At 35.5% G+C, this 19,503-nt stretch overlaps 1 protein-coding gene across 1 annotated transcript in view; it reads right to left on the reverse strand.

The window, feature by feature from the left end:
* LOC141600015 (leucine aminopeptidase) overlaps positions 1-12,185 on the reverse strand; it is a 29,097-nt gene extending 16,912 nt beyond the window's left edge. The window contains exons 1-2 of the mRNA XM_074420163.1: positions 11,551-12,185; positions 10,155-10,606 (exon numbers count right to left, since the gene is read on the reverse strand). Coding sequence (XP_074276264.1) covers positions 10,155-10,606; positions 11,551-12,088 — 990 coding nt within the window. The 5' untranslated portion in view covers positions 12,089-12,185. The remainder of the gene's footprint in view (positions 1-10,154; positions 10,607-11,550) is intronic.
* Between the last annotated feature and the right edge of the window lie 7,318 nt (positions 12,186-19,503).

Below are 19,503 nucleotides of genomic sequence, written 5' to 3' on the forward strand. Positions count from 1 at the left end.
AGTTGGTGGTGGAGGACGACGGTGGTGGTGTATTTTGGTAGACGGACTAAAATTTTACTCGTAAAGGACAAAAGTTACACTTATAAAGGACCAAAGTCACACTCAAAGGACCAAAGTTACACTCTTAAACCTTCAAATTTACGCTCGCAGACCTTCAAATTTACACTTAAAATACTACATTTACACTCGTAAAACATCACATTTACACTTGGTAACATGTTAAGATTATATAAATTCAAATTTGGATATAGAAAATTGCCTAAAAAATTAAAATTACACTCTTAAAATATTTACATTTACACTTGCAAAACATCAAATTTACAGTCATAAAATGTTAAAATTATATAAATTCAAAATTTCCGTCACAAAAAACCAAATTTACACTCTTAAAATGTTACATTTACACTCGTAAAACATCACATTTACACTTGTTAAATGTTAAAATTATATAAATTCAAAATTTCCGTCACAAAAAATCAAATTTACACTCTTAAAATATTACATTTACACTCGTAAAACATCACATTTACACTTTGTAAAATGTTAAAATTATATAAATTCAAAATTTCCGTCATAAAAAATCAAATTTACACTCTAAAAATGTTACATTTACACTCGTAAAACATCACATTTACAAAAAATCACATTTACACTTGTAAAACTCATACAATATTACATTTACATTTCTGAAATCTGAAACTCAAAACTGATTAATTAGGGGCTAGAGAAAGAAAAATTAATTAGTGTATAGAAATTTGATTAGTGGTAATTTTTTTTGGTAATTTTCAATCTCTAACCACCCATCTCAATCCAACCATCCACATTTTTTTCCTTTTCTTTTTAATGGCCCTTAATCAAATTCATCTCAACCATCCATTGAGTCCATCCAATGGCCCTTAGAGGGACTTATGGACTCAATGGCACATGTTGGACTCCTTAGAACTCCTCTATATATATATATATATATATATATATATATATATATATATATATATAGAGAGAGAGAGAGAGAGAGATGAGTTCTTATAAGTCCACAAATTTGGTTGAGTCCCTAAGTCCTAATCTTAGCCACTCATTTTTGGATGTAACTCCAGTCCTTTATAAGTGTAACTTTAATCATTTAAGGCTATTTTTTATATAAAATTTGAATTTATGGCTATTTTTTATACAAATTTTTGAATTTATGGCTATCTTTTTAATATTTTGAATATATAAATTTGAATTTGTGTAATTTTAACGATTTATGTAATTTCAACATTTTATGAGTGTAACTTTGCTGTTTTTTTATGTAATTTCAACACTTTTGAGTGTAACTTTACTGTTTTAAGAGTGTAACTTTAGTATTTTAAGAGTTTTTTTATATTAAAATTGAAATTTATGTAATTTTTATTATAGGTTGAATTTATATAATTTTAACACTAAGTTTAATGTAATCCTTTAGTCCTTTTTTAGTGTAACTTCAGTTCATTAAGAGTGTAACTTTAGTTCGATATAGGTGTAATTGTAGTGCTTTACGTGTGTAACTTTAGTTCGATATAGGTGTAATTGTAGTGCTTTACGTGTGTAACTTTAGTCCGAAATGAGTGTAACTTTTGTCCGAAATGAGTGTAACTTTAGTCCACTTTAGTCCGAAATGAATATAACTTTAGTCCGAAATGAATGTAACCGTAGTCTGTAAGGAGTGTAACTGTAGTCTGAAATGAGTGTAATTTTAGTGTAACCACCTTGTGCACAAACATAACCACCACCGTCATCGCCGCATTCTGACCACCAACCACAACAATTTAATTTTAAAAAAAAATAGAGAATTAAAAAAAAACGAATTGAAAAAAAAAAACCATTACAACCACCCTCGCCGCCACCCTAAGCCAATCAAAAAAAAGAGAAATGAAAAAAAAAAAAGAACGGAGGAAGAAAATCTGGCGGCATCAACCACCATAAGACGAGACCCACTACCACGCCACCGGCATCACCACAAAAACACCAACAACCACCGCCAAAAAAAAAAAAAACAGATCTGCCCACGATACCGGCATCACCACAAGAACACCAACAACAGCCACCAAAAAAAAACACCAACCGCCATATTTGACACAATTAAAAAAAAAATCTCCAATGGAGAACGAAAGGAGAAAGAAAGAAAGAAAGAAAGGGGAAGAGGACCGTGGAGTGATGGCGGCAGTGGAGTGGTGGTGGCGGCGTGACAAGATCGGAGTGGTGATGGGTGGTGGCGGCGGCGGGATGAGAGGGAGGTGATGGATATTGTGTGGTGGGTGTTGGAGTTGTAGAGAGATGGGAGGAAATGTGAAGATGAGAGGAAGAGAGAGAAGTGAAAAGTGAGAAATGAGGCAGTGAAATGAAATGGATGTGAGAGACTAGGGTTTTGTGGTATTTATATCTTAGACCTTTATTTTGCTCTAATCTCAGCCATCCATTATTTAGATCCAAAGGTTAGGATGAGGACTCTAAGGACTCACCTAAATAAGGTGGACTTATAGGATCATATATATATATATATATATATATATATATATATATATATATATATATATATATAGTATTTGGTTCATCTAAGTCCACCCACAAACCTTGAGTCCATAAGTCCTCATCCAAGCCCTTGGATGAGGAAGATGGGTGGCTTAGATCAAACCTCCTAAATGAAAATTAATTAGCTAATCTAACACTCTCTCTCTACTCTTTTTAATTAATCACTAACTCATCTCAATTAGCCACTAATTAAATATATATACCTTTTCACTCACCCATTTCTCTCACCTCTCACACAATTTCATTCCTCTCATCTCTCTAAAATCTAAATAAATCAAAAACCTCCAAAAATCACCCAAAAAAAATCCAAAAAAAACCCAATAAAATCACTCCAAATAATTCACCCTCTCTCCCACTAACCACCACCCCAACCCATCACACACCACCCCACCCAACACCCCACCCGCACACCCACCACAATCGTCACCAACCATCCCGCCATCACGCCGCCACCTTCCTCCTTTCTTCGTTTTCGTTTTCGTTTTTTTTTTTTCTTTTTTTTCCGGTCAGATCTGAAGTTTCTGATTTTTTTTTTTTTCCGAGTAAAGTTGTGTGGTGTTGTTGTGATAGTGGAGATGTGAGTCTTTTCTAACAACCGTCACCAACCACGCCGTCACCTTCCTTTTCGGTTTTTTTTTTCTTTCTTTCTTTCCGGTCAGATCTGAAATTTTTGGGTTTTTTTTTTTTTTTTTTTTTTTTTTTCGAGTAAAGTTGTGTATGGTGTTATTGTGATGGTGGAGATGTGAGTCTTTTCTAAAAACAAATACTAAATGTGTTTTTTTTTTAATAAAACAAGTACATTATTTACATTAGCATATTTTAGATCTATTTTTTTTTTTGAAAAGAAATTGTGATTTTTGTTTTAGATTTAGTTTTTGAAAAAAAATTATAATTTGTTTAATTTTAGATCTAAAAAAAGATCTCAATAAGTTGTTAACTTTTAGATCTTGTTTAATTTTTCTTTATTAAAATTGCATTTTTCTCTATTAAAATTACACTTATTAAAGTTACACTTTTTTCCATTAAAATTACACTTTTTCTATTAAAGTTACATTTTTTCTGTTAGTTACATTTTTCTCTATTATTAAAGTTACACTTTTCTCCATTAAAATTACACTTTTATCTATTAAAATTACACTTTTTTTTGTGAACTAAAATTACACTTTGCTTTATTAAAGTTACATTTTTTCCTATTAAATTTACACTATTTCCTATTAAAATTACACTTTTTTCTGTTAAAATTACACTTTTTTCTGTTAAAATTACACTTTTGTTGCTTAAAATTACACTTTTTTCTGTTAAACTTACACTTTTGTCAGTTAACATTACACTTTTGTTAGCTAAAATTACACTTTTTTTTGTTACAATTTCACTTTTCTTAGCTTAAATTACACTTTTGTTGCTTAAAATTACACTTTTGGCTGTTAAAATTACACTTTTGTCGGTTACAATTACACTTTTGTCTGTTAAAATTACACTTTTGTTAGCTAAGGTTACCCTCTCAATTACTAAAGTTTCACTCTCAATGGACTAAAATTATATTCTCAATGGACTAAAGTTACATTTTCAATGGACTAAAGTTGCACAATTTGGACAATTTGGACTAACTAATGGAGTTATTAGTAATTTACACAATTTGGACTAAAGTTACACAAATTTGGACTAAAGTTACACAATTTTGGACTGAAAATACAAAATTTGGACTAAAAATACATTATTTACGACTAAATTTGGACTAAAAATACACTATTTACGACTAAATTTGGCCTAAAAATACAAAATTTGGAATAAAAATACACTATTTACGACTAAATTTGGACTAAAAATACACTATTTACGACTAAATTCGGAGTAAAAATACAGAGTTTGGACTAAAGTTACACAATTCATCTTTTTTGAGTCATTGAGATTGTGCAATTTCAATCATTGTCCACTAAAGTGTAACTTTAGTAAATTAATAATGTGTATCTTTTATCATTTTATGAGTGTAATTTTAGTCAACAAAAGTGTAATTTTAGTCCACAAATGTGTAACTTTAGTACATTGATAGTGTGCATCTTTTATCATTTTATGAGTGTAATTTTAGTCCACAAAAGAGTAATTGCAGTCCACAAAAGTGTAATTTTAGTCCACGGAAGTGTAATTTTAGTTCATAAAAGTGTAATGTTAGTCCACAAACGTGTAATTTTTGTCCATAAAACTGTAATTTTAGTTTACGGAAGTGTAATTTTAGTCCACAAAAGTGTAATTTTAGTTCATAAAAGTGTAATTACAGTCCACAAATACGTAACTTTAATCCTCAAATGTGTAACTTTAGTCTACAAAAGTGTAACTTTAGTTTATTGAGGTTGTAATTTTAGTCCATGACGATGTAAATATAATCATTTTAAGTCATTTTTATATGAAAATTTGAAAAATAACAAATATCAAAAAAAGACCAAAACATCAAAATTGAAAAAAAAATAAAAAAAAAACGCAAACGAAAAAAAAACGGGTCAATGAAAATAATATTTGATCTATTTTATTAGATCTAAGATCAAAATAAAAGAAACTCACAAATTTGAAACAAGATTGTATAGCAAGACGATATTTGCGGAAAAAAAAAACAACAAAAAAATAAAAACATCTAAACATTAATTTAAAAAAAAAAAAAAAAAAAAAAAAAAAAAAAAAAACGTCCTGGTGGTGGTGGTGGTGGTGGTGGTGGTGGTGGTGGTGGTGGTGGTGGCGGCGGCGGGGATGGCGACGGTGGTGGTGTCGGGTGGGTGGTGAATGAGAAATAGATGAGTAAATGATTTATTTGGATTTTTTGGTTTTTTTATTTGTTTGGTTTTTTGGTTTTTTTTTTCTTGGGTTTTTTATTTTTTTGGGTTTTTTATTTTTTGGGGTTTTGAGAGAGGAGTAGTGAAATGTGTGAGATGAGAGAGAAGTGAGTGAGTGGAAAATATATATAGTGCATTAGTGTTTAATTATGTTGTTAGTGATTAATTAAAATGGGTAAGAGAGAGAGTGATAAATTAGTGTTAATGGTGCTTTTTGGTTTCAATCTTCACCATCCATATTGGATGATCCAAGGGCTATAGTGAAGACTTAAGGACTCAAAACATATAAGGGACTTATAAGAACTTTACTCTATATATATATATATATAGAGAGAGAGAGAGAGCCTTTCTTATGAGTCCACTACATCTAATAAGTCCATAAGTCTATCTAAGAGCCTTTGGATGGAAGGGATGGAGGGATGAGATTACATCTCAATGGATGGCCACAAATCAATCTCGTCTAATCATCTTCCTTAATCACTCAAGCTCCCTTAAACACTCAGCCTATCCTAATCTCCTCTTATTATCCCACCCTCCTACTCTCTCTCTATCTCATTTCTCTCTCAAATTCCCAACAAAAAAAAAAACCAAAAAAAAAAAAACTCTTCCTCACCGGTTCACCAACCCAACCACCCCACACATCTCCGGCAGCCTCTCCCACCAAATCCGGCAGCCTCTCTCACCAAATCCGGCGGCCTTTATTTCTTCCTCACCGGTTCACCAACCCACCACCACATCTTCCCTCCACCATCGACTACCACCCCATCACCTTTCTCACCCTCCTTCCTCTCCTCTTTCTCAACCACAACTGTCCCTACCTTCGACCACCCCACCACCTTTCTACCACCCTCCACCGACTACTCTTTCTCCCTCGCGCCTCCACCCCACCGGCGAGAGTCCGATCTCGATTTTTTTTATGGTTGTCATGGTTTTTTTTTGTTTTTTTTTTTTTTTTTATTTCAGCTGCTCTTCTTCACTGTTTCAAGCAAAATAGTTGACTGTATTATAACAGTAAAGATTGGTCAGGTATGTTGTGGTTCTTGTTCCTTTTTGGTTCCCTGTGAATATTTTTTTCCGAGGATGGGCTTGTATAATGGAATTTCCTCTAGTTGTCATTAAATCCTCTTCCAAAAGTCCTTTTATGGAACTAAATGATAACTTTGCTTGATGCAACAAATCTGGTCACTGATCTGATTAATCACATTTGAACAGACAGGGAATTACTAAACGACCACACATATGTGACCAACCTAAATTAAAGTTATACTCTTCCAAAAGTCCATTTTTTGGTTTCTGTTATTATGGGTTTTTTTTTTGTTATTGTTATTTGGTTTTTTTTTTATTATTAGTTTTCATATCTAGTTTTCTTCTTCTGAACTTTCATCACTTTTTTTATTTTGAATTTTCAAAACTATATGTAAATACAACTAAAGTTATACTATTTCCGACTAAAGTTATACCCTTAAAACATTAAAGTTATACTATTTACGACTAAAGTTATACCCTTAAAACATTAAAGTTATACTATTTACGACTAAAGTTATATTCTTCAAAAATTAAAATTATACAATTTATACTATTTTGTTGTGTGTTGTTATTTACTTATTATGTTGTTATTTACTTATTTTATATTTTTTTATTTCAATTATGTCTTATATTACATTTTGATATTTAGATAATGGCTTTTTTTTTTTCAGATCTAGTATTGTTGGTTTAAAGTTAGTATTGATGGTTTTTAGGATTTTGGTTATATATTGGACTAAAGTTATACGATTTTGGACTAAATTTATACGATTTTGGACTAAAGTTATGCGATTTTGAAGTAAAGTTACACAATTTTGGACTAAAGTTATACAAATATGGACTAAAGTTATACATATGAAGGACTAAAGTTATACAAATATGGACTAAAGTTATACAAATATGGACTAAAGTTATACAAATAAGGACTAGAGTTATACAAAAATGGACTAAAGTACAAATATGGACTAAATTTATACAAACAATACTTATATAAATTCAAATTTATAGTGTTGGTTTTTATTTGTAATTTTTTGTTGTTATAATTATATTTTTTTTCATTTGTCAACAAAGAGAAATGAGAAAACAAAAGTTATACAAATACTTTCATTGAAGTTACACACATTTCTACTGGAGTTATACATTCGTTGAGTAGAAGTTATTCATATCGTTACTAGAGTTATACATTCATTGAGTAGAAGTTCAACACATTCCTAATGTAGATATTTGTATAACATTAGTCCATATTTGTATAACTTTAGTCAATTTTTGTATAACTTTAATCCTTATTTGTATAACTTTAGGCAATTTTTGTATAACTTTAGTCTATTTTTGTATAACTTTAGTCCTTATTTGTATAACTTTAGTCCATATTTGTATAACTTTAGTCCATTTTTGTACAACTTTAGTCCTTATTTGTATAACTTTAGTCCATTTTTGTATAACTTTAGTCCTTATTTGTATAACTTTAGTCCTTATTTGTATAACTGTAGTCAATTTTTGTATAACTTTAGTCAATTTTTGTATAACTTTAGACCATTTTTGTATAACTTTAGTCCATAACAAAGATAACTTTTGTCCATGCAATCGTGTATACTTTAGTCATTTTATATCATTTTTTTATAAAAATGTGAAATATAAGATTAAAAATCAACAAATTATAAGAATTTTAATATAGCTAAGATTAAAACAACAAATTTTATGAAAAATATTTTAGTAGATCTTAGATGAAAAAAAGTATATCACAAAAAAAACGATATTTAAAACCCGAAATCTTAAAAAAAAACGTATAACAAGAAAAGATTTGAAAAGAATAAATAACAACAAAAACCAACAAAAATTAACAAATAAAATAAACCGACCTCAAACAACAAATTTAACACAAAATCTGGAAAAAAAAAAAAAAATGAGTTTATAGAATTTACCGACGGCGGTGGTGGAGGTGGGTGGTGGGTGGCGGTGGCGGTGTGGGTGGGCGGTGGGTGGTGTCGGGTGGGATAGTGGTGGGTGGTGGTGAATGAGGAAGAGAGGAATGAATGATTTATTTGGATTTTTTGGGTTTTTTGATTTATTTGTATTTTTTGGGTTTTATTTATTTATTTGGGTTTTTGGGGTTTTTTATTTATTTGGATTTTTTGGGTTTTTTATTTTTTGGGGTTTGAGAGAGGAGATGAGTTGTGTGATATGTGAGAGAAGTGGATGAGAGGAAAGAAAGTTATAGTGAATTAGTGATTAATTAGAAGGACTAGTGTAGAGCCCGTGCGAATGCACGGTATTTTAGATGGTCATGTGTAGAGAACTTAATAATTAGAGCTAATAATAGTATATAAATGAACTTTGAATTTTATTTTTAATTATCTACAATTGTTAATGTGCAAAAATACTAAAAATTAAAATAGAGATAATCTTTCATTTTTACTCGGAATAAGTTTATGATTAAAAAAATAAGATTATTTACAAAACTTATGCTTATTTTTACGTATTTGAAGCATATAACTATTTTTGTAATTTTTGTTACTACATACGGACTAACAATTTAAACGGAGTAAAAAATTTAAAGAATAAAAAAGTGAAAAGCACACACTGATTTTAATAAAATGATTAAAATCTGCATACGTTTTAAATATAATATTTACGACATTTAAGATAAATATATTGGACAAATGAGATAATAATCAATAAAACACATTTAGCCCTATAAAAGTTGCGGTGTTTGATAAGATACTGTGAGTATGTGACACATAAAGGTCATATATTAGGTCCAATACATATCTAGATAAAGTTAGGCCCAATTTCTAGATAATAGCATTTAGGCGGGAAAATTTTCAGTTTTCTTATTCTCTTAGTATAAGGGGATTAGTGAGGGAGGAGAGAATGAGTGATATTAGTCCATAAACACACTTTTTGGAGGTTGATCTTGGCCATCCATTTTCACCATCCAAGGGCCCTTAATAGAACTTATGAACTCAAATACCTCTCTCTCTCTCTCTCTCTCTCTCTCTCTCTCTCTCTCTCTCTCTCTCTCTCTCTCTCTCTCTCTCTCTCTCTCTCTCTCTCTCTCTCTCTCTCTCTCTCTCTCTCTCTCTCTCTCTCTCTCTCTCTCTCTCTCTCTCTCTCTCTCTCTCTCTCTCTCTCTCTCTCTCTCTCTCTCTCTCTCTCTCTCTCTCTCTCTCTCTCTCTCTCTCTCTCTCTCTCTCTCTCTCTCTCTCTCTCTCTCTCTCTCTCTCTCTCTCTCTATATATATATCTCTATCTCTCTATATATATATATATATATATATATATATATATATATATATATATATATATATATACCATCATTACCATATCACTAACAAGTGGTTTGGGATCCATTCATAATTGAAGGATGATAATGATGGCAATGTGTTTTAAGTTGAGTGTCAATTCAATTTCCATTATCTTAATCAGCCACTAGTTTTCAAAAGGTTTTCTTCTCTTCTGTTAGCAGTTAAGACATCATGAAGAGAACCGCATGATACCTCTCTTCTGTTAGCAGTTAAGACATCATGAGGAGAACCGCATGATACCTCTCCAATTGACAAGGGACATTTGAAGTTTGAACTACACACAACTCATTCAAACCTTCCATTTTATAACATCATACCAAACAAGCTGTGAGTTGCTATGGAAAATGCAATATCTGTAACAAAAAAAAAAAAAAAAAAAAAAAAAAACACGGTGCAAGAAAAGATAAAAAGCTTAGGACAGAAGATAAAGATGTACACTTGTACAGAGAAAGTAATACCTCATTCAACCAAAAGTGTTCATTATTCTTGTTTGTAATTAGATTCCCAGTCCAACTATGGGCAAGTTCATGCGCTACAACTTGGGCTCCAGTTGCATCACCCTTTATGACCGTTGGTGTTAGAAAAACCATCCTTGGATTCTCCATTCCCCCATAGGGAAAGCTAGGAGGCAAAACTAACAAGTCAAACCTTTCCCAATCATAAGGCCCGAATAGCTTCTCCCCTTGCCTAATCATGTCCTCAGTTCCAGCAAACTCCCGTGCAGCTGAATCTAACAGCGACGGCACAGACTCTGCATACACTCTAGTCCTTGGCCCTACATCCCTAAAACCAATTTGTCCAACAGCAAATGCAAAAAGGTATGGCGGTATTGGCTGCTCCATAACAAACTCTTCCACAACTCTATCTTCCGCACACCACATAGAATCATCGCATGCCATAGCGGCCTCACCTAGAATAGCAACACAGTAGTATCATAATGCTGACCTAAGCTTAATAGTCAAATTTCTCAGAGTAACCCGTTGGTTGGACGCAAGAACTAGACAGGAAAGGGAGGGTCGGGATGCAATTTCCCTTATTCATAAGGATTGGGTCAAGTGAATCATTCTAATATCAAAACGATTCGGAAGAGAATGACACCCTCACCTCTCCTCCACGCCTCCATTATTATCCAAACAATAGGTAAATGTTGGACAGCGTGAAATAAATAAACAAAAAAAATAGTCTAGTTGTACGGCCATAATTCAAAAGGAACACTTTGTAACAAGAAGTTTAACGAGAAAAGGAAAGGAAAGAGGTGAAGTAGCAAAAGAGACATTCCATTCAAGTATGTGGAGCATAACACAAAATTCTCCCCATATTAGCATGTTTAGAATGCCATTATCGAGTTTCTACTTTGGTCTTTAATCATTTACTCCGTAATTGGATTTTGAACAAGCAAGTAATTAACCAAAAAAGAGCGCAATGACAGCAAGTAGGGATTTTCAAACATTCTTCTCCCTCATTTGACATGTCCACATCACAGTTTTAACATGAAGTATAGCATGTATATAGTCCAGCTGACAAATAAACAAATACGGCATTAATGCGGAGAATGGAAGTCCCATCTTACTTAAATTCCCCCTCATATCCATCCACAACATTTTCCCCTAAAAACCGTAACAAATGTAATTTAAAAGAGTATGCCTGCCTAAATTAGGTAATCCACAGCTATAAATAAACTAAAGCCAAAAATGAAGATTCCGATAACTAAAAATCACGGAATTCATTAATTAAAAAGGGATAAAGCAGAAATGTGGGTATCTGATTCACACTAAAGTATAAACGCATAAAGTATGATTGTCCATTTGACAAATAAAAAGTAAAGAAAAAGTTAAAAAAAAATAAAAAAGTAACCTGGTAAAGGGAGGCGGCGGTGAAGGTGTCGGGCGGACATGACAGCGGACAAGGAGGCAGGAAGATTCAAGCGAGCGGAGTAGGTAATCCGAGCAGCAGGAGTATCCTGACAAGGAAAGATAGAGCGAGCATGAATAGCCTGACACTGAGTATAAACAAAGGGAGAGGTTTTAGAGAAAGTCTGAGTGGGAGAAAGCCATTGGAGGGCGGAAGAGGAGGGAGAGGTGGTGAAAGCGATGAGGATACGAGAGTGGGAAGAGAGGTGGATGGTAAGGAGTGTGCCTTTGATAGGGTCAGGGTGTGGGGATAAGGAGAAGGGTATTGGGGTGAGTGTGTCGGCATCGGCGTCAACTACGGAGGAGATGGTAAGGGATCGTGTGTCAAGGGAGAGGATGCCTGTGTGTGCTGATGACAGTGTCAGGAGTGCTGATGATTGGAGGGTTGTTGTTGGGAAGGACAAGTATAGGGATAGTGATATGTGTGTTGTTAATGGTTGTCTTTTATCTGTGTATGAGTGTGGGTCTACTGCTGCTGCCATTCTTCCTGCCAATTAAGCTTTTTTGCTTAGGGTTTTTGATTGAAGAAGAGATTGCAATCACAATAACAGTTCTGGATAGCGGAACAACTTTCTTTTTCCTGCTTTTTATTTACACAATTACACTAGTTGGAAATTAACGTATTTCGTGTCGGGTATTCTCCCTTACTCGGTCGGGTGCACATCTAAGACTTTAGGGTATTATAGTGTTCCCCCCTTAAAATGAACTTCGTCTCTGAAGTTCACACTAAACCCGCACAAGACAAACATCCCTCGTCCACACACAACACCAACTCAATAAATAAGGTCAACATCAACACATCACTCACAATATCGCCACAACATTGGTGCAACTCACCAAATTCCATAATACCACTAAATGCCATCATACTATTCTAACCAGATCATCACATATGCTAAAGTACTACAACCACCATGATCTACAACCACCACGATGTACACTAACGCACCACCAACGCCATCTCACTACCTTGCCACTCTCTAACAATCTAATACCAATACATTTCACCAAGCAAGAACATCTACCCAAAAGAAATGTTACATTCTACCACCCTTAAACTGATCTACATCCCCTAAATTCTCTCACGCTCAAAACTGCCACCATTCCAAATTGTTAACACTATCACAATCATACACACTTAATACTTTACCCCGTAACTCCAATCATTTCCAACTAAGTAATACCACAAGCATCACCAAATAATTAATATCACGAGCACCATCAATGCTTTTAACGACATCAACACTCAAGTTTATCCTTGATTCTACAACTAAAACCCCTCATGCTTCATGCTTAACAATTACCTCAAACAACCTATCGCAAAATATACCTCGAAATGTATAGCTATCACCGCGGAGTGGCATCCAACCCCTCTTAAGCCAAATGTTACGCCCCCGTTCCAACCATCACTAGATCCTTATCTATTTCTTTCATTATCATAATCTCGTTTCACTGATAACCGGTTATCGCTTAATACCAACATCGATAACTACTCCCACATCCAATACTCTCTCTATAACAATTTCCATACCACCAATCATTCCTCTCACCACCTAAGATTTACTACAAAATCCTCAATATAATCCACTAAATTAACTCTTCGACACTACCGCACAAAAACATCCTCTGCGAGTCACGCACCTATTCCGACTGCCTAACACACGACCCAAAACTCTTACACACTAATGGGGTCTTCAAAGGTTCTTTTTATCCCTACCAAACTCGTCCGTACATTAACTGATGAAGCGTGACCTGGTACTGTGTGCAATTCGTGAATGCATCCGTGTAAGTGGAATAGGGTCGTGAGCCCATGTGTGTTCGTAATATCAGTAAATCCGTTGTGTTGTGCTATGCATGAATGTTTTAATACTTCATTTAGTTATTGCTCTTAAATTTATATTTAACATGTAGTTGACTGTGTTGTGTAACACCCCCATTTATTTAAGAGCATTTACTAGGCATTCCCAGATAAATGAAAGTGTTACCATCTCAGTTGCTTGAGGTAGTGAATACAAAGGTAAACGAAACCACAGTACTTTAAATAAATATAAGGTTTAAATGGCCTTATTACATAATCCAAAATAAATAACTGTAATTAATTAAAATACAACTGCAGCGGAAACTAAATAAAACGAATAATAAATAATGTTTGTTCATTCTAAGTGATCTAGATAGCTAAGTAAATGCCATAGCCTCTCTCCCTTCAGCTCCCCTTCTAAGCCAGCTCAATTACCTGAAATCAATCTCCTCCCCAATTATTGGTTCATCACAGGTGTTTAACGAATACACGGTCAACCCAACGGTTGAGTATGAATATCTAAACAATAAGAATAATACAACAACAAAACAAATCAAGTATGCAAATGCTCAATCTCGTTCACAAATCCAACATTCACACATCTTGCGAGACACCCATATATCAATACTCCGAGACACCCATATAAACAATAAAAAACTCCGAGACACCCTTTTTATATACCGCCACCCCTGGTCTGGTTCTTCAAATATCACCCGCCACCTCTGGTCCAGGTTTTCAAACAACAACAGTACAAATAGGCAATATGGATAATAATAATTCAACGGATAAAAAATAACAATAACAATAACCATCCAACAACCAACATCTGATTCCAATTAATATTCAACTGATAAATTTCACCAATACACGTTCAAGTTGAGTAAATTGTGGGATAACACATCTCCTTTAAAATCAACCCTATGAAAATAGTAGAGCATTAACACAAGTATGCATCCAGTAAGATTACATTTCTTTTTGTTATCCTCCTTAAAATGACGAACACCCTCAACCAACTATTCAAAAACATACAAACTCCAGTCACGATTGTAGGCACTAAAAATTTATTTTAAGTGTCGAAAATTAAATAAATGAATTAATTTGAGTTAATAATGAACATTTTAACTCAATTTAATTATTTTGTTCCTTTTAAATCAAATTCGGGTCATTTTGAGTTATTCGGGTCCAAACAAAAGTCAAATTGGGCTAAAATTGCAAATGGGCAGAGAAATGAGCCCGCAACCCTAAGCTGGAGAAAGCCCAACTTTTTCTCTATAAGTAGAGCGAAGTTATTTCATTTCAAAAGAGATAGAAAAACTCGAAGAAAAGAAAAGCTCTGGAATTCTCTCTGAAAATCTCGTGAAATTCAACGTAAGCAGTCAACAAGCACAACAAATTTGTGCCGCCTGCGCAAGAAAACTCAAACATTCAAACTCGAATATTCAAACATTCAAACTCGAATATTCAAACATTCAAACATTCAAGAGAGACTCAAGTCGTTCGACCCTCTCAAGAATACAAGTCAACGTCGCGCGTAGAGTGCATACACCCTCTACACGCGCACCCCCTGCAAAACGCACGCGCACCCCCTACGTGGATCGTGCATGCGTACCCTGTTTGTTTAGTTAGAATCAGAGGATTATTAGAGATTGTACACGAACTTTTCTGATATTAATAAAAACTCATTTTGTTTCCTTGTTTTGTATTTCAGTTATCGCAATACAAAATTTGACGTTACAAATTTGGTGAACCCGACGTGAAACTCTCTACCTCTCATCTCTACTACTTTACAAATTAAGTCTACCGCTACAAGAAGATGTCTACCAAGCAAGACACCTCTTCCAGCACCCCCAAGAAGACCTACGCAGCTATCCTGTAGGATACTCCTGTTGCTGCTTCCTCCCCAGCTGTGCAATCAGTTGGCATCTGCACTAGAGGAATGGCAAAAAAAGCTGCTATCAACGCTTCTGCTACTAGCCTACGCTCTGCACATGTCCCTACCAGGCCACGCTAGATCTCTGTTGCCTTCATAGTTGTTGCTGCTACAACAATCCTTGCTGCCTCTACTCCTTCGCGTGAAGAGACTCGAACTTCTAAGGTAGACAAAAACGCTTCCCCTTGCAAACCTAGGGCGTCACCAAAAAAGAAGGATGCCTCCACTCCTATCGCTTGATCATGGTGATTCCGGTTCTACACTTGAGGAGCAAGTCCAAAACATGAATAAGCTCCTTGAAAAGATGATGAAGGAGAATGAAGAAAAGAACAAGAAGATTGATGAACTTCAAAAGGTGGTGGTGGAGCTTCGCGAGAAAAAGATCTCAAGTGAGCACACTGACTCGACAAGGATGATGATACCGATAAGGACGATGACAAAGATGATCTTTGGAAAGACTTGGCAATGAAATTGGCGCTTTCATCAAGAGAAACTCCAGGAGTTGATAGCTAAGACAATTAAAAGTCAGCTAGGTGAAAGTTCGACAAGCACTGGACGCTACATCAAGCCTTACACTAAGAGGATTGACAGTCTGCGCATGCCTCTTGGTTATCAGCCTCCAAAGTTTCAACAATTCGACGGGAAGGGAAATCCAAAACAACACATCGCCCACTTCGTCGAGACATGCAACAATGCTGGAACTAATGGTGATCGTCTAGTCAAGCGGTTCAGACGTTCTCTTAAAGGGATTGCTTTTGATTGGTACACGACTTGGACTCGAGTCAATTGTGATTGGGGTCGCATGGAAGACGAATTTCTTAACAGGTTCTACAGCACTAGGCGTATTGTCAGCATGAGTGAACTAACAAACACAGCACAGTGGGAGGATGAACCTGTCGTCGACTACATCGGTCGATGGCGTGCATTGAGTCTACAATGCAAAGATCGCTTAAGTGAATCCTCAGCAGTGGAAATATGCATTAACGGGATGACCTGGGATATTCTTTATATAATGAAAGGAATCAAGCCGAAAAGCTTTCCAGAATTGGCAACCCTCGCTCACGACATGGAAATTACAATCAAAGGGCGTGGCAAAGCTCGATCAACCTCTTCTAAGACGCCAAGTGAAAAGAAGGAGTTCAGAAAGACAGATAAAGGCTTCAAGTCGATAGGAAAGGAGACAATGGTCGTCGAAACCAGCGGCTCGCCCGTTAAAATCTCATCAAAGCCTAAGTATGAAAAGAAGAAGGACTCATATGCTTACAATTATCAGCGGGACAAACCCACATTAAAAGAGTTACAAGCGAAGAAGTACGACTTAGCCGGAATGCTAGATGACCTTCTAAAGAAAAAGTGTGGGGTAATATCCGTATAATACCCTTTAATTATAGGATTATAACGCGAAATTCATATGTAATTTTAGTCATAAAACGAAAATAACAAGTAAACGATAAAGATTAGAAATAACCTTCGGTCCTAGTGCAATAAGGCAATGAGAGATCAAATTAGACCTCCTCCTAAACGATGCACCCAAGATAGTCCGAGATATGTCCTTGTGCTAGATCAAATCCTCTAATTGCCTTTGCAATATTGAGAGGATTGTTTTTGTGAGTTGTGTTGGATGTGAGATCCGAGTTCTGAGAGGCACAATTCCCAAAACCCTAATTTTGATTAGCAAATGATCAATTAGGTTAGACAAGAGGAGAAGCTCCCCTTTTGTCTATGAATGGTTCGGCCAAACCGAGTGAGAGGGAGCCTAATGGGCTTTCTCATTTCCTCTTCATATAAACTAGTGGTCCGAATCCCAATTGCTAAATGTATATGACACGGTCTGATTATAAACTGTTATCGGTTATCGGAAATTAAGGCATCAACTAATAATACGGGTTAGCTGAATGATTAATACGTGTCCGACAAAAAAAGTATTGTATAATTATATTCAATATACATTTAATTAAATATAAAACGCTTATATTCAATTTACGAATTAATTGCTTAATTCGCCTTAGCCCATAATATTTAATCCGTATTAAATATAATATCTCAACATCACATTTTGACTAAATATTAGTCAAATAACTGAGACTAACTGGTTAGTCAAAATTGGCATCTACATGACTGTATTTTCATACTGTCACGTCTCTCAAACGTATCCTATAGGTGTGACTTTTAGGGACCAGTTGATCACCGCCATCTGTATGACAATAACGTCAAACTTATCTAGCAAGCCAACCGTTATTGATAAATGTGGATCAACTGATAATAATACCAAAAGTATGCCCTTTGATCCTTTTAGAGATTTATAAGTCCTTGCACTAATTGTTAAGGACACCAACCCCAACAAGCTCCCACTTGTCCGTACAAGTGTATGTGCAATGACGTTATCCGCACTAACCGGAGGACACAAGCTCCAACAAACTCCCACTTGTCCGTACAAGTGTATGTGCGATAACCGATTCTCATATTCATTTAAAATTTCTCCCACTCAATGTAAAACAATTTGCAGATCCGGATCCACAAAGGTCGTATTTTACAATCGATCCGTATCTAGAGTGGTTTCCCCGACTAGAGAGTAACTTAACCGATAAAACGAACCAGATCCGAGCATGGTCATGCATTTCGATTCTGACTCCTCGAGTGGCCCCGAGAAATATCGAGTACCGATAAAGGTGAATATTTCCTTCAACTCGACTCCTTCCGATCTAAGCACGCATGAAATGACCAGAAAAGATCTACTTGGCCCCGTTACGGATGACCGTGAGAAAGAAACCAAAGTCACCCAAAATCGGCCTTAGTCTCAAGAGACAATCGATAGTTAAAAGAATCGACTCTTAGGATCACCATGGAAGTCCTATCCACGACCGGGCAACGAATGTTTTAAAACATTTAGGACTCCACGTCGATGTCACAATTGTGTCCTACGAAATATCCGTATAAATCGCCTCTGTGATTGGTCAGTCAACCGGTTGACTTATGGCTCGTTGAACCCACCATCAACCAACGTCACAAAATAATTGCCAGAGTTATCAGCTCATGTGGGCAATTAAGGACTGAAAAATATAATGTTCGTTCAGTTCACTTTGTGGTGTTCAAAAATTGTCGCACAATTCCACATGAAAAACAAAATATATATAAATATCAAAACGATGATGTTGTATAAAGTACAAAAGGGAATGAATCTGATCCATAAAAGAGTACTACAACTCAGGAACACGTTTGATTCCCATGGAATTAACGTGCCCTTCATGCTTATCTTGTCGTAATGCTTTAGTGAGAGGATCTGCTATGTTATTATCCGTAGCAATCTTTTCTATCACTACTTCCTTTTGCTCCACGTAATCCCGGATTAGATGAGCTTTCCGTTGTACATGTCTAGACTTGTTGCTAGACTTAGGCTCCTTAGCTTGGAAGATGGCACCACTATTGTCGCAATAGATGGTGATCGGGTCATTCGAACTTGGCACTACGGATAGTCCATGTAAGAATTGACGCATCCATATCGCTTCCTTTGTAGCTTCAGACGCGGCATAGTACTCGGACTCGTCGTAGAATCAGAATCGTTTGCTTGGAACTCTTCCGGTGATGCAGCGCCATTAAGAGTAAAAACGAATCCAGATCGAGATTTTGAGTCATCTCGATCCGTTTGGAAACTAGCATCTGCGTAACCGGTTGCGCATAGTTTTTGTTCGCCTCCATAAGTCAATGCCCAATCTTTAGTCCTCCGTAGGTACTTAAGAATGTTCTTGACAGCCAGCCAATGTGATTCACCTGGATGCTGTTGGAATCGACTTGTCATACTCAATGCATATGCCACGTCCGGACGTGTGCATATCATGGCATACATGATAGATCCTATTGCCGAGGCATAAGGAATCCGTGCCATGCGCTCTTTCTCTTCCGTGTCTCTCGGTGCCTCGAGACTTGCTCAAATGCACCCCTGGAGCCATAGGGAGGAACCCCTTCTTGGAGTTAGTCATGCTGAATCTCTCTAGGACTTTGTCTATGTAAGACTCCTGACTGAGAGATAGCATCCGTCGTGATCTATCTCGATAGATACGGATGCCTAGAATTCTTTGTGCCTCACCCAGATCTTTCATCTGGAAATGGTTCTTCAACCATACTTTCACCGAAGATAAGAGAGGTATGTCATTCCCAATCAGGAGTATGTC

Source organism: Silene latifolia, chromosome 9 (assembly GCF_048544455.1).
Source record: "Silene latifolia isolate original U9 population chromosome 9, ASM4854445v1, whole genome shotgun sequence".
In the NCBI taxonomy this organism is placed as follows: domain Eukaryota; kingdom Viridiplantae; phylum Streptophyta; class Magnoliopsida; order Caryophyllales; family Caryophyllaceae; genus Silene; species Silene latifolia.